This window comes from Sceloporus undulatus, chromosome 2 (genome assembly GCF_019175285.1).
Source record: "Sceloporus undulatus isolate JIND9_A2432 ecotype Alabama chromosome 2, SceUnd_v1.1, whole genome shotgun sequence".
Classification (NCBI taxonomy): domain Eukaryota; kingdom Metazoa; phylum Chordata; class Lepidosauria; order Squamata; family Phrynosomatidae; genus Sceloporus; species Sceloporus undulatus.
This window is the reverse complement of record NC_056523.1, coordinates 139,198,601-139,214,181: the sequence shown is the minus strand read 5'-3', so window position 1 is coordinate 139,214,181 and position 15,581 is coordinate 139,198,601. Positions and strand designations below refer to the sequence as shown.

Here is a 15,581-nt window from a genome sequence, read left to right as displayed (position 1 = left end):
TATAAGCACACAGAGACTGATATCCTTAATTTAGTTTTTCCTCTTTTTATTGCCAGCATCTCTGTCTTCCCTGTTACCTACTGTCATATATTGTACCAAAATATTTTCATTTTTACGTTCTCTACTCCAGGACCATGCCTGTTCTTTTGCCACAATTACCATTCTGTGTGGTTATGTATCTTTGCTCCTTTCCACCTGAATGGTTACTTGTGCCTAGGTCAGTTCCATCTTGACTTAGTATAGCATCTTCTCTTGTCTCTCTTTCTTCCTCCAGGTTCATTTGGAATGTAGCAGGTTTGGACATTGGTTTTCTCCAGCCTCTAGGATCACATACTCTCTTGTCCTTTCTTAGCCTTCCTCTTTATCTGTGAACCACATATGAGACATTGCATGATTCTGCATCTTCTTTCCCATCTTTTTTTCTTCATCTTGGCCTACATCTTCCTTCTCTGATTCCTCTTTTGAAGCCTTCCTCTGGGCCACTTTTATACTTGATGTTCCTCGTCATGCCCCACCCCAGTCCATCCCTGCCTTCGTGTCATTGACCCATCTTTAATTGGATAGTATACATACTTCTTGTCAGAATCTGTTTTACATCTATGCAATGTGTGGTCATGCACATGTGCACAAGATGAAATCTTTATAAGATTCTCAAAGAAGACTGTTACTTTGAGGGTTTAATTCTCGACAGTCAAGGCAGGATTCTTGCCCCTTTTTGGATACAGCATATCCTGCAGAGTAGAGCCTCTTTCTCATCCATGTTTTCCATTAGTGAACAGTATTTTCAGAAGGATGATCTTCGCATATCATTTTAAAACACCTCGATAGTAACCAATCTCTTCTCTTGCTGCAGCTGGCTAAGTTTTCAGAGGACACACTCAGCAGCTACACAGAGATGGTATCTTCCCAGGTACTGTTTTATTAATTTATCTTGCATCTTGCTCTTCTGTTGTTTTGTGTGATCCTCCAAATCCATTGGCTTTGTGATCTGCTTGCGTTTCCCCTCTCATGCTTATGTCCTGTTGCTAGTGTCTCTTGCTTTTTGTTACTCTGTTGCGCTCTGCATGCATCCAGTTGCACATCTTTGTCATGTGCTCCTCCTTGTAGGGGATGCTCACAATATTCAATTTCTCTTTCATCATATGACAATGAAATGTCATGTCACTTAAATTCTGGTTGCCCTGAATTTTAAAAAAAACATTTAAAGCAAGCTGTGTTTTAAATACTTTATCGGTAGAAATAGATAGCTGAGACTGGTAAGTATTAGCAGTATTTGATTATATTGTGTGTCTGTCTGTCTCTCACTATAATATATATATACCTGTCCTGGCTATATTATTTGCAAAGCCAACAATGTTCATTGCTCTGAGAAGACCATCCTCACAATGATATGTAGTGTGGCACCAGTATATTGTAGAGAAGTTTTTTCCATGGCAGGGACTGGAAAACTGGTCAGTATTGAGGGCAAGATGGATGGAACCTAATACAAGGTTATTGTGCAGGAAAATCTGTTTCACTTAGCAAGGGACCCAGGTTGGGGTGGAGATTAATTTCCCAGCAGGACAGTGACCCTAAACATAGAGTCAGGTTAGTACTGAAGTAGTTTCAAAATTAACCTGAATGGCTTCAAATGTCCCACTCAAAGTCCCGATCTCAGTCCAGCTGAGAATCTGTGGCAAGATTTTGGATCTCTTGTTTCCTCACAGAAGCCTATAATAGCCTTCTTCTGAAACATTTACCTCTAGTTCTGGCATTGGAGAATTGGATAATGTTTCCATTAAACCTACCTGAATTTCTGCTTGCCTATTCTTCTTCAGTTGTCCAATTTCTGTGGCTTTTCTGGCAGGAAATGATCCGATGTATCTGGAGCCACTTCTTACGTGTTCTGAAGGGAAAGTCTCCAACACTTACCTTTACCTCTAGCTTACTTCACAGCCTGGGATCTGTCACAGTAAGTATGATTTTATGGAGAGGTCCAAGAGTGAGCGTCTGGGTTTCCTAGAAAGGCTGAAGGAGTTTGACTCTCATTCTCAATTTCTTGCTTATTCTAACTTCTCATGATAACTTTTGCATTTTTCTTATCTGTTTTTGGGATAGTGGCTTAGATGTGTTCACTTTGACCTAGTGTCTAGAACAAAGGAGTTCAGATTGCTTTGTAGCCATCAGCAAGGCCTTCTAACATGCATGGACTAGCTAGCTGTGGCTAGATCCAAGTCATTGACAGCAGTCTGGGTTGGGTATTAAAATTGTAACAAACTTGAACTATCTGCTATTAAATCAATCAAATCTTAAACCAGAGTAAATGACTTGCCTTCTTGGGTCTCAGAAACATGGGTCTGGGATTCTTCCTGTTCTTTGTAGCATGACAAACATTGATGGTCTCTAAGGGACTGCTCTTTTTGCATCAGACTGTAAAGCCCATGGCTGTAGGTTATAAAAGACATGGGGCTTCTTAATCTGTAAAACGTTGTAGTCTTAGTTAACATGTCCATAAACTGGGTATGCCACTTTTCATAGATATTTTTCTTAATTTTAAATACCTTCTGGTATCTATATGTTAACCTGTCAGAGATGCTGTGGAGGCTGGCTATTCACTCTGCACTGAGTAGCATTGAGGAAAGTTTCCCAGGGTTAATACTTTCACCCATCCTTCCTACCAACATGCTTCAAAGCTGAAATGACATGACTGATGTTTAGTGTTGATACCTCAATAATTCAGATGCAGTCTTGCCAATGGTTTATTATATATCTCAGGGGTGTTGTGGAATGTCTTGGGCCTGTTTTAGGTGCTTTGCTGTGTGGATAAGCAAGGAATTCTGTCCTGGCCTAATCCCAGTCCAGAGACGGTTTTGTTCTTTAGTGGCAAGGTGGAACCGCCTCATAGCAGCCATGAAGACCTGACGGATGAACTCTCCACACGTTCCTTCTGCCACCCAGAAATGGATGAAGAGGTGAGAGCTGGCTTCTTGGGTCTTTAGAGGGTGCTTTCTTAGGAACCTCATATCTCGCTCCCAGACCCCCTTGACAGTTACAAGAATAAAGCTAATTAGATGATGAAAGCAGGTACTTCAGATTCTGTAAGCAGAATATATCACAGGGATATCCCTTCTTGTATGAATCTTCACAGCTTTGTTCTTTCAGATTGTTTGGGGATACACTACTCCAGGTTCCATTTGTTAGTGACACATGGTTGGCATCTGCTCAGATCAGGGCCTTCTTAGTATCTGCCCCAGTAGAGTTGAATGCAATCACCCAGGAGATGCACTTGACACCATCACTGATTTTTGAATGAACACAAATGTTCTTCATTCTATTATCTTCCCTGACTGGTTTCTGATTTTTGTTGCTTATTTATTATTATTATTATTATTATTATTATTATTATTATTATTATTAACCTTTATTTATGAAGCGCTGTAAATTTACACAGCGCTGTACATGCAATCTTTTTAGTTAGACGGATCCCTGCCCTCGGGCTTACAGTCTAAAAAGACATGACACAGAAGGAGAAGGGAGTGGTGGAGGGAAAGGGTAAGAGGTCCAGAAGTTCCTCTCTACCTCCAAGGCCTGGACCAAGGCAGATGGACTGGAGGGAGGGCTTGGCTTCATAATGGATGGTTAATCTTCTTCCAGGGAAAATACATAGTCTCAAGTAGGATAATACATATACAGTACATAGCAATACAGGAAATGGTTTGATAAAAAGGCACCAAAAGAACATCAAATAGTAAGTGACAATTATGCAATGCCTGGGAAGGCTTCTCTGAATAGGATGGTTTTCAACTCCGTTTTGAAGCTGGTTAAAGAAGTGATGGCTCTTGCTTGTGGGGGAAGAAGGTTCCAGGATGGAGGGGCAGCAAGTGAAAAGGGGCAAATCCGGGATGGGACAGAGGAAATCCTGGGCTGGGACAGCAGACCTTGACTACCAGAACGGAGGGCCCTGGTGGGAAGGTGAGGAGAAAGAAGGTCTGATAAGTAAGGAGGGGCCAGTCCATGGAGGGCTTTAAATGTCGACAGCAGGAGCTTATACTGAATGCGGAAAGGGTGGGGGAGCCAGTGAAGGGATGCCAACACAGGAGAGATATGGTCACAGCGGTGGGTGGAAGTGATAATGCGTGCAGCTGAATGCTGGACAGAGATTAAAGGACGGAGGTGAGAAAGAGGAAGCCCAGCCAGGAGGACGTTACAGTAATCAAGTCGTGAGATCACTAGGGCATGGACCAGGATCTTGGCAGTAGAGGCGGAGAGATATGGTCGGATTTTGGCAATATTGTACAAAAAGAATCTACAAGCCTTGGCTGTGGTCTGGATCTGAGGGATACATGACAGAGAAGAGTCAAAGATAAAACCAAGACTGCGGGCTTGTTGGACTGGTTGAATAGAAATGTTGTCCACAGAGACAGAAAAGGAGAGTTGAAGGGTGGGCTTAGGAGGAAAGACAAGAAGCTCTTTGTCTTGGACATGTTGAGCTTCAAACGCCGATGGCGCATCCACTGCAAGACAGCTGTGAGGCAAGACGAAACTTGCTGTTCAAGCCTTGGAGAAAGGTGAGGGGCGGAAAGCTACAGCTGGGTGTCATCGGCATACAGATGGTAGGAAATGCCAAAAGAGCTAATGAGTTTTCCTAAGGACAGTGTGTAGAGAGAAAACAGAAGGGGACCCAGAACAGAACCCTGGGGAACTCCAACAGATAAGGGAACAGGAGAAGAAGTCTGACTGCCAGCAACCACTGCAAAAGATCTGCCAGATAAGTAAGATACTAAACCAGTCGAGAACAGAGTCTGAGAAACCAAGGTCAGAAAGTATATTAACTAGAAGAGAGTGATCAACGGTGTCAAAGGCTGCAGACAGATCAAGAAGGATGAGAACAGAGTAGAGGCCATTAGCCTTGGCCTGTAAAAGGTCATTCGAGATCTTAGTGAGAGCTGTCTCTGTGGAATGCCTTGGGCGGAAACCAGACTGAAAGGGATCGAGGATGGAGTTGGCTTCAAGAAACTCAAGACAGCGAGAACAAACAACCCGTTCCAAAACCTTAGAAAGAAAAGGAAGAAGAGAAATCGGACGATAGCTAGACAGAGAGGAGGGGTCAAGAGAAGTTTTTTTCAGAATTGGGGAAATGAGAGCATGTTTGAAGTCCGACAGGAAGGAGCCTGTAGAGAGAGAGAGATTGAAGATATGGAAAAGCGAGGGCAGAAAGGAGGGAGCTATAGAGATTAGAAGACGAGTAGGAATTGGATCAAGAGAACAGGTTGCAGGTTTGGAAGAGTTCAGAAGTGTAGAGAGTTCATCCAAAGAGGCAGGAGGAAACACAGAAAATTTGTTAGGCGAGGGCGATAAAAGATTAAGAGCAGAAGAAGAATCGGGGGGGGGGGGACTATCTCAGAGCGAATAGTGGTAATCTTAGAGATGAAATAATTAGCAAAGTCATTAGGAGATAATGATTAAGAGACAGGAGGAGAGGGAGGTTTAAGCAAAGTGTTGAAGGTGGAGAACAAACGCTGCGGGCGCCTCTACTTTTGTTCTACTTTACATGATATAATTGTTGTAAAATTTTATTTTGTGAACCACTTTATAAATTTAAGGTAGCAGACAGAAACGGATGACTGTGTTTCAAATTAAGTCTTACCTAATCAATAATACAGATTATTTTTTCTAGTGTACTTGTTTCCTTATGGCATTTATTGACCTAAAAATGTTTGGAGAGTTCTTTGCCACTAGGGGTAGGGTTTGTGGAAGGAGAAGTTCAGAACTTTTCTTTTCTTAGAACTTTTCTCTGGAAAAGTGAAGGGGCACTAAGGGTGATTATGAATTTTACCTAAAAGGTTAAAACAAATCTTTCATTGTCAGGATGTTTATAAGACATGTAGCTTTCCCTTTTTATTTCAACTCACATGTCTTTCTCTACTTACCTCATCTTCTGATACTGTATTACAGCCCCATGAAAGGGATGCTCTTCTGTCTGGGCCTTTGTCAGATGTAGTTCACATCACCAACGAGCAAGACATGGCTGAGTGGTCCACCAGCAACACCCCCAAATCTTCTGATACTCACATTCACAAGAAACCAAGTGGCCGCAGTAAGCACCACTCAGGATCCAATGTCAGCTTCAGCAAGGACATTGAGGGAGGAGAAGAGGAGCCAGTGAAGGTAAGACTGGGGGCCCTCAGCTTCTTCAGAGGAAGGTCAGAGACAGGGCAAGGGGAAAAGGGTGTCAGAAAGACAGAGAGTTGTGAGAGGGAAGGATGTCAGTAAGAAGAGTGGTGATCTGGTGATCCTGTCTACCACTAGCATGAGCTGCCTGACATATTAGTCCTCGTGTGGTCCTTAGGTTAGCAAGTTGGAGATAACAAGACATAAGGTTTGGAAAAAGCTGTAGATGAGATCTCTGTTGCTTAAAGACTGTGACCCTGTCTATGAAAGACAAAGACAGTGATTCTGTCTACTAAGTAGATGTGAATAGGTAACATGAGAAGGTAGATATCATGAATGTGAAGGAGAAAGAAGTTTTATGAACCTAGTTTCCTTTTCTCACAATGGGATATTCAGAGTAAGTGCAGTTTAGAGAACGGTAGGCCTGCCTGATTATCCCAAAGCACCATGTGCCCATTGGTATCTGGGAAATACAGTTAGACTGGCTGAGTGGAGAGTAACTAAGAACAGTGGTCACATTGTGGTGATGGGCTGAGAACTTGAGCATGTGTATCTTTCTATGTGGTAACAGAAGAGGGATGTAGTTGGGTCCTTTGAGCCCTACATAATCTCTCTGATGTTGGTACAAGCAAGGGATTAGAGCTTTGGCATGCTTAGGCTTCAAGTACAAGTAAGGCTAGACTCCTCAGCCACCAGTTTCTGATCTGCAAGACTGAAAATGGCACCTTGTGACAGACATTTATAAACTTCCTCCTGATAATCACTTGTTGAGTCTAAGGTCAAGCCACCTCAGGGAGAATAAGGAATGGAACATGTACAAAATTTCAGTGTGACTGTACCTCTTGCACTATCCTAAGCTCATCTGTTTATGTTAGTGGGGATGTGTACCATAGGAGTATAAGTGGAAGGTATGTAGAGTGTGCACACACAGAGCACAAGAGAGTGCACTGGAGGATAAAAGAAATACCTGTGGGAACTTGTGCAAAAAAATCCTTGGGAGCAGCTGGGCTGGAATGGTTGCTAGTCTAGAGAGAGTAGATATGAGATGGAGGTGCTGCCAGATCACTATGGACTAAACTGGAAGACATTTTGATTGAGTAATATACCTACCAGCATAAGGTTGCTTTGCAACACTTTGAGCTAACGTTCTTGCTTTCTTTTTCTGTTTTTATAAAAAAATGTAATTTTAGGATGGAAGAAAGCTATATGAAGCCTTTACTTCATGTTTGGCCACAGGGATCAAATGAGTAGTACAAATTGTTCAGTACCTTTAATGAAAGCTACTTAAGCTTTTCTACTGATAGAACTGCTTTTATCGATGGACCTGGGAAGTGGGGTGATCTTCCCTTCTTTAGCCCTCCAGGTGCCCTCACAACCTCCTGCAGAGGGCTGGAGATATCCCTCAAGAAATATTTACAACATCTGTGATGTATAATTACTTCCAAAATCTACAAAACAGTGATACCTTTATTGGGCCAACCAAAACGCATAAAATATATGTTGCAAGCTTTTGAAGTTCCACTGGCTTTTTCATCAGTCAAAAGTGTTACAAATAAAACAGGAGAATAAGATTGATGATATTAGCACAGGCCTGCATTCTGCCACATTTATGATATGTGTATATGTGGGAGTGCTGTTACAAAACAGTTCTACAGTGTTAATAAAGTGGCACTGAGTTCTGCCCAGAGTATTTATTGTCAGTAACAACAGAGTTTCTTGCAATTTTAGGAATAACAACATAATTAATAAATTTAGGAGTCATGCATTCTGAAGAGAATTATATTGGGACCTTCCCCATCCCAAATAATTTTGAACTTTCTGCGCTTTCTACTCTCATCACATTTTCTGATAATTTTCTGTAACAGTGAGAACTAAAAATTTGTTTTTCAAAACAGAAAGGGGTATTTTTCAATATATTACATTATTTTTCTAGCTACACAGAACTCTTGTGAGGGCTCTTTGTGAGCCTATGAGTGGTATGCTAACCCTATGTGGTCTCATACAACCTCCTATACACACATGTAAGAAAAATGAGGACTTGCAGTTGATTGGTTGTCATATTGAACTGCGGCAAGAGTAACAGAGCTCCCATTTAGAACTGATGAGACATTTCTTTAATGTTGAGCCAGGCTGAGGGTGACTGCGAAGGACTGGCTTGTGAAGCTGAAGACTTTGTGTGCGATTATCACTTGGAGATGCTGAGTTTGTCACAGGACCAGCAGAATCCTTCCTGCATCCAGTTTGACGATTCCAACTGGCAGATGCATCTAACCTCCTTGAAGCCCCTGGGCTTGAATGTGTTGCTCAATCTGTGCAATGCCAGTGTGACAGAGCGATTGTGCCGCTTCTCTGACCATCTCTGCAACATCGCCCTGCAGGAGACACACAATGCTGTGTTGCCGGTACATGTGCCATGGGGACTTTGTGAGCTTGCCAGGCTTATAGGTAAGCATGAGAGAGATGGCAGGGATGAAGGAGATGGTGGGGAAGTAGGGTGGGAGTTGTACTATAATTTTATTTTTTTAGGAAAATCTCCCCTCCCTCCTTTCTTTCTTGGATTGATACCTACCTTTCCTCCAAGGAATGGCACTCAAGACAGTTAATGGACCCAATTAAAACATAAAATTTATTTTCAAAACACATCTGTTACAGAAAGGACAATATGCACTAGATTAAAAAGCCCTACCCAGGTCCACTGCCAAAGATCTGTTCGAATGAAAGACCAGGAGGGGGGAAAGTAGCAGAAGCAAGACAGGGTGTGCAAGACAGGGGTGCAGTGGGCCAGAGAGCCAATTTGCTGCTTCTGGGATTCTCCATGGCTGTATAAACTACTATGTGTGCCCAGAAAGACAGACATACCCTAATGTTCTCTTCTACGGATGAAAAATAGTTTGAAAAACATAGTGTAGTGGGGAGCTGTAACTAAAAAGTGAATGGTTGCTCCTGGAGGCAACTCATCTCCTTTTTGGCCTGAAAAAGGCGATACAGGAGGCTGCAGGGATCAAGGCTGAAAAACCAACTGCATAAAGCCCCAGGGCTGCTCTTTGTCCACCCCTGCATTAAACTATTGACCTTGCTTTGTTTTGACCTGAATGCCTAAAGGCACCAGATCCTGTCTGATCTTAGAAGATGATCAGGCCTGATTAGTACTTGGAAAGGAGACTGCCAAGGAATGCCAGCTGCTGTAAATTTCAGAGGAAGCAATCAGCAAAACTACCTCTGAGTATTCTTTGCCTAAGAAAACTGTATGAAATCAATGAGGTTGCCATAAGTCAGCAGTCACTTGAAGGCATATGCATATGCGTGTGCACACACATACATTTGTTTGGTTAGATTAGTGATCTAGAATCATGAACACTAGCATAAGATCTGCTGGAGGTAGTTGACAGAAGCAATCTCTCATAACTGTGTTAAGATGCAGTCTCTCCACTTAACATTTGAATTTTGATATTGGCGAGAACTAATAGGGAGGGCATAATTATCTCATTGGCTTTGATCGGATTCCTGGATCCTGTAAAAGCAAATGTGTACAGTACACATGAGATAAAGAGGCATGGGTCACTGCATGCAAACAGCATGTTTGGTGGTTTTGCTTGTCTTAGACCTGGAACTCTGAACTGTAATCTGGACCCAGTTAGCTAATGTTGATATACTATGGCTTGGTGTGAATAGGCAGCCAGTCAGCTGCAAGCTAAATGTAAGCCTTTCTCTGTTGGGTCAATATCTCTTTTGCCTTGAGTGGACCTTTGACCAGTTCTGTGGAGTCATGTGCTGGTGACTGGACAGGAATCAGACAGGGAAATGTACAACGTGCAGAGATGATCTCTCCAGCCTGCCTGCCTGCCTTTCCTTATCTAATTTAAACATGCAAAATCAATATTATGGAGCTTGCACTCACAGCCTCTTTGCCCACTCTCCTTGTGTATATCTTTGCTTATTTAAGTTTACTAAAATATTTAAATACCACCTTATATTTGTTCTCAGGGTGGAGTAAAATAAAATCAATTTAGGAATATAAATAACAATAACAGTGGACTCTTGTTATCTGCTGGGGTTTGTTTCCATGACCCTTCGTGGACAACAAAATCTGTGGATGTTCAAGTCCCATTAAATACAATGGCATAGTAAAATGGTGTCTCATATAAAATGGAAAATCAAGGTTTGCTATTTGGAATTTATGCTTTTTTGGAATATTTTCAAGCCGTGGATGCTTGATTCCATGGATAAAAAATCTGTGGATAAGGAGGGCCAACTGAACTATAATTTTAAAAGAGTAAAATATGTTAAATTATTGATCACTTAGAACAAATCAGTTTAAAACCAATAAAACAATTTAAAATAATTACAACCAGCAAATAGGATAAAATCAGTTAGGCCCTGAACCATGCCTTATGAGGAGAGACTTGGGGAGCTGGGTATGTTTAGTTAAGGTTGGTTAAGAGGTGACATCATAGCCCTGTTTAAGTATTTGAAGGGGTGTCATATTGAGGATGGAGCAAGCTTGTTTTCTGCTGCTCCAGAGAATAGGACCTGGAAGATTGGATGCAAGCTAAAGGAAAAGAGATTCCATCTAAACATTAGAAGAGATTCCACCTAAACATTAGGAGGAATTTCCTGACTGTAAGAGTGTTTGACAGTGGAACACACTCCCTCGGAGAGTGGTGGAATCTCCTTCTTTGGAGATTTTTAAACAGAGGCTGGATGGCCAACTGTCGGAAGTGCTTTGATCATGAGATCCTGCATGGCAGAGGATGGGACTGGATGGCCCCTGTGGTCTCTTCCAACTCTATAATTCTATGAAGGCTTTAATTAAAAGCCATCTTTGATTAAGTACTGAAATGACACCAGCCTTGGCACCAATTTGGTCTCTAAGAGGAGAGTATTCAGTAATCGGGGTGCCATAGCCTTTCCTATGTCGTTCCACAGTGGGTTAACTCCTCCACCATATGACAGTGGTCCCTCTAACATAAATAATTTATCAGGTAGGTAGAGAAGTGCTTTTTAAAAGGCCACCTTTAAATGTTTTTGCTGAATTTGGACTAGATTTATGCTAGTATTTTGGCAGACAGGTTAAAGAAAAATTTAAAAACATGCATAAACTAAGATCAATGTGGATTCCTCCCAAAAAGGCAAATGAGAGATAACCTGAGATGTTTATTGGATCCGATAGAACATTTTGAAAGGCACAATAAAAAATGGCGTTGATAATGGTGAATGCAGAAAAGACGTTTAATAACATTTATTGAAATTTCATGTTGGGAGTATTAGAAACCATGAAGATAGGTAAGAATTTTATGGGATGGATAAAAGCAATTTACAATAAACAATCAGCCCAAATATTGATTAACAAAGAAGTAACAAGCTCAGTAGAAATACATAAGGGAAACTAGGCAGGGGTGCTCATTGTTCCCATTGGCATTTATTTTATCATTAGAAATACAGTCATCCCTTCTGATTCGTGGGGGATCCATTCCAGAACCCCACCCCTCTGCAAATCTGAAAACTCAACAATATTGGGGTCCCATGTATTTCAATGGCTGCACATGCGCCATTTTGTTCCTTCCCTGCTCGCCATCCACGAAGAGCAAGGTTGTGGATCCCAAGGCTGCGAAAAGAGAGGGATGACTGTACTTAATGAAGAAATCAGAGAGAACAATGGAATATGGGGGATAAAGATGAAGGAGGAACATTAAAAAATGAGCGCATACGCAGTTTAGAAATTCTTATGGATAGTATCAATAACCTAGTGCAAACACTTCAGAACTATGGAAAAGAATACAATTTTATTAATAAAGACAAAACAATGATAATAACAAAAAAAAGGACAAGAAAGAAGAAGCCAGACTTGAAAAAAATCAGGATTTAAAATAGCCGAGAAAGCTAATTATTTAGGGATAGAGATCACAATTTTTTTCCGGATTAATTCAAAACTAATTATGAGAACTTGTGGAAGAAAATTCAAAAGGATAAATTGGAAAATAAATTGGAAAAACCTCAAATTATCATTGTTAGGGAGGATAGCCATGATACAAATGAATGTCCTCCCCAAGATATTATTTCTGTTCTAGAATATACCTATATTGAGTAATGACAAACTATTTCAAAAATGGTACAAAGAAATAACAAAATATATCTGAGAGGGGAAAAAAAAAACAAGAATTAAATATAGAGACCTACTGGATGCAAAGAAAAGGAGAGGATTAGGTCTCCCAAACTTATACATTTATTTTTATGCCTGTTGCTTTGATTGGTTAAAGGAATGGGTAAAGCTAACAAAAATAGAGTAGTACAATGATGAATTGGTTCACCCTTTGAAATTGACTGTGAATGCTGTTATTAAAGAAGGAATTCTGCCATCGTGGAAAGAAGCAAATATAGTTGTGATACCAAAGGAAGGCAAAGACCTAACAAATCCTAAAAATTTTAGACCAATTTCCCTTCTAGACTATAATTTTTTTTCATATATTTTGGCTAATAGATTAAAAAATGCATGCAAGATTGGATAGATGTAGATCAGAGGGGTTTTTTTTTTTGCCGGGTAGAGTTATGGGGGATAACCTACGAAGAATCTTGAATATTTTAGAATACTATCAACAACATGGAGATAAGAAACTAGCAATATTATTTGCAGACTTCGAAAAAGCTTTCGACATGGTGAATTGGGAAATTATATATGTAATTCTGGAGAAAATGAAATTGGGAAACAAATTTGAGACTTGGATAAAGGAGATTTATAAAAATCAGTTGGCATGGGTATGCGTAAATGGACAAAGATCTCAAAATGTCCAAATTGAAAGAGGTACTAGGCAAGGGTGCCCCCTTTCCCCTTTATTATTTGTTTTAGTAATTGAAATACTGATGAAATCTATTAAAGAGGAAAACGAAATCAAAGGCTTGAGCATCAAAAATCATAATTTCAAGGTTAGAGCATACGCAGACGATCTGGCAATAATATTAGATGACCCAAATTTAAGTGCAGAACTTTTGATAAAAAAAATAGAAGAATTTGGTGGTATAACAGGATGTAAATTAAATAAAGATAAATCCTTTTTTTTAACCAAAAATTTATCCAGAGTAGAAGAGACAGAACTAAATAGATTAACTGGAATTAACATCCAAAAATCGGTAAATAATTTAGGAATACATTTAACTAACAAAAATATAAATCTTTTTGAAAAAAAACTACAAAGTTCTTTGGGAAGAAATAAAGAAAAATCTGAGGAGATGGAATAGATTAAATTTATCATTTTTAGGGAAAATTTCAGCAATCAATGATGATTCTCCCAAAAATACTTTTCCAATTTCAAATGATCCCTATCCCAATTTCCAAAAAAATAAAAAATAAAAAATTAAGAATTGGCATAAAGAAATAACATCTTTTTTGTGGGAAGGGAAAAAACCTCGTGTCCCTTTAAAGATCCTACAAGATTCTAAACCGAGAGGAGGGTTAGGGGTCCCGAATTTAGAATTATATTATGACGCATGCTGTTTCACCTGGATAAGGGAATGGATAACATTGAAGGATAATAGATTATTGGCGTTAGAAGGTGAAGGTTTACGATATGGTTGGCATGCTTACCTAGCTTACCAAAAAGAAAAAAATGAACAAAATCTTTAATAATCATTGTATCAGAAAATCACTATTAAAACATTAAAAACATTTGGGGAAGAGACAAAATTGAAATCTCAAGAAGAATTAGCAAAGGAAGGATATGATATTAATTGGTTCCCTTATAGACAAATCATGGAGAGATGGCACCTGGATAAGAGAAATATCGGATTTGTGAAAAAGAATAAGGAACTTGAAATTTTTAAGATTATTACATCATATTCAAAAGGCACTATTGGGAAGTTGTATAATTTATTACTACAAGAAAGATTGGAAACAGAGATGGTTAAAGATACGATGATAAAATGGGCAAAAAACATTGGACATAATTTGGAATTAGCAAAATGGGAAAAATCATGGCGTAATATTTCCAGGTATTCAGCTTCACAAAGATTGAAAGAAAATTATTATAAAGTATATTTCCGCTGGTACCTAACACCTGAAAAAAATTCGAAAATATACAAAAACAATTCATCTCTTTGTTGGAAATGCAAAAAGGAACAGGGCACTTTCTTCCATTGTTGGTGGTCTTGTAAAGAAATTGGGAAGTTTTGGGAAATGGTAAACAAATCGCTATCAGAAATGTTAGATATTACTTTACAAAAACTACCAGAACTGTATTTACTGAATATGATGAACGATGAGATAGAGAAGAAATATGGTAAAATTCTTTTCTATGCAATCACTCTAGCAAGAATATCTTTAGCAAGAAAGTGGAAGACAGAAGAAATCCCTGATAGGGAAGAATGGTTAATGAGTTTGTATGAAGCAGTAGAGATGGATAAATTAACTTTAATATTAAGAGGAGAGACAGTGAATAAAGTAGACCAAACATGGGGAAAAGTATTGGAATATTTAGGAAAGACCTGGAATACACAATAGATTTAGCAACATAGATATCTGTAATTATATAATAACTGGAGTATAAACCTGGTATTGTATGAGAAACAGTGGAATTAAATAAGTCTCAATAAGCAGAATTCAGATTGCACAAACTCCACAAGATAGTTTAAGATGATGTAAATCTGTAACAAGCAAGTGATGGCACGAAGAGGTGACGGATGAAAGTCTAAGAATTAAGAAGAATAAAACAACCAACATTCAGGGGGAGAAGGAAGCTGATTGACTGGATAGAAGAAAGAAAGTTTTAGCATGTCGTAGAAGGTTTGAGTAAGTGAAGAAAGTTGGTGGAGTGAATGACAGTAGCAGCTGATAGAGAAGGGAATCAGTAGGAGATAATTGTAGTGATGAGGGATTAGATTAGGTAATAGACGAAAAGAAAATGTGGATGGAAGGTAAAGGAAGGAGAATAGTATAGGAAGAAGAGAAGGAATTGAAGATAGAATGTTGGGAAAAGCGTTATACATTCATTGCTGTGAAAGTAATGGTTGTTAATGTATTGTTGTAAATGTGTATGCACATTTGTTTGTTTGTTTATTATGTTTGTTTGAATGTGATAAAACCAATAAAAATTTAAATAATAAAAAATAGAGAAGAATTGGATTTACAAGGGATTAAAAACTCATGGTATTTACATAGACAGGTGTATGAGAGGTATAAATTGGACAAATAAATTGGGAAAATTGAGTTGGAATTAACAGAATTTGACAAGATGATGTGTGAGGATACCAAACATACAATTAGAAAATGGATACTTTTCTATTAAATTATGAGATGGAGGAGGAAATAATAAAAGACAATATAATTAAATTAATCCAGAACTGTGGTCATGCAATTCAGTTAGAAAAATGGGAGAAAATTTGGACACAGAGTATAAAATTTATAGCATTTAATAGTTTAAAAGAAAATTGGTACAAAATGT

General features: G+C 39.2%; 1 protein-coding gene across 8 annotated transcripts in view; it reads left to right on the top strand.

Annotated features, from left to right (window-relative positions):
• The window catches only part of TMEM94 (transmembrane protein 94), a 105,556-nt gene that overhangs the window by 56,523 nt on the left and 33,452 nt on the right, over positions 1-15,581 (top strand). For 7 of the 8 annotated variants that reach the window (XM_042448435.1, XM_042448433.1, XM_042448436.1 and 4 more), the window contains 5 exons: positions 854-910; positions 1,847-1,951; positions 2,787-2,951; positions 5,935-6,147; positions 8,280-8,595. In XM_042448435.1, the coding sequence (XP_042304369.1) occupies positions 854-910; positions 1,847-1,951; positions 2,787-2,951; positions 5,935-6,147; positions 8,280-8,595 (856 nt within the window). The remainder of the gene's footprint in view (positions 1-853; positions 911-1,846; positions 1,952-2,786; positions 2,952-5,934; positions 6,148-8,279; positions 8,596-15,581) is intronic. The other variant, XM_042448434.1, reaches the window with a different exon arrangement.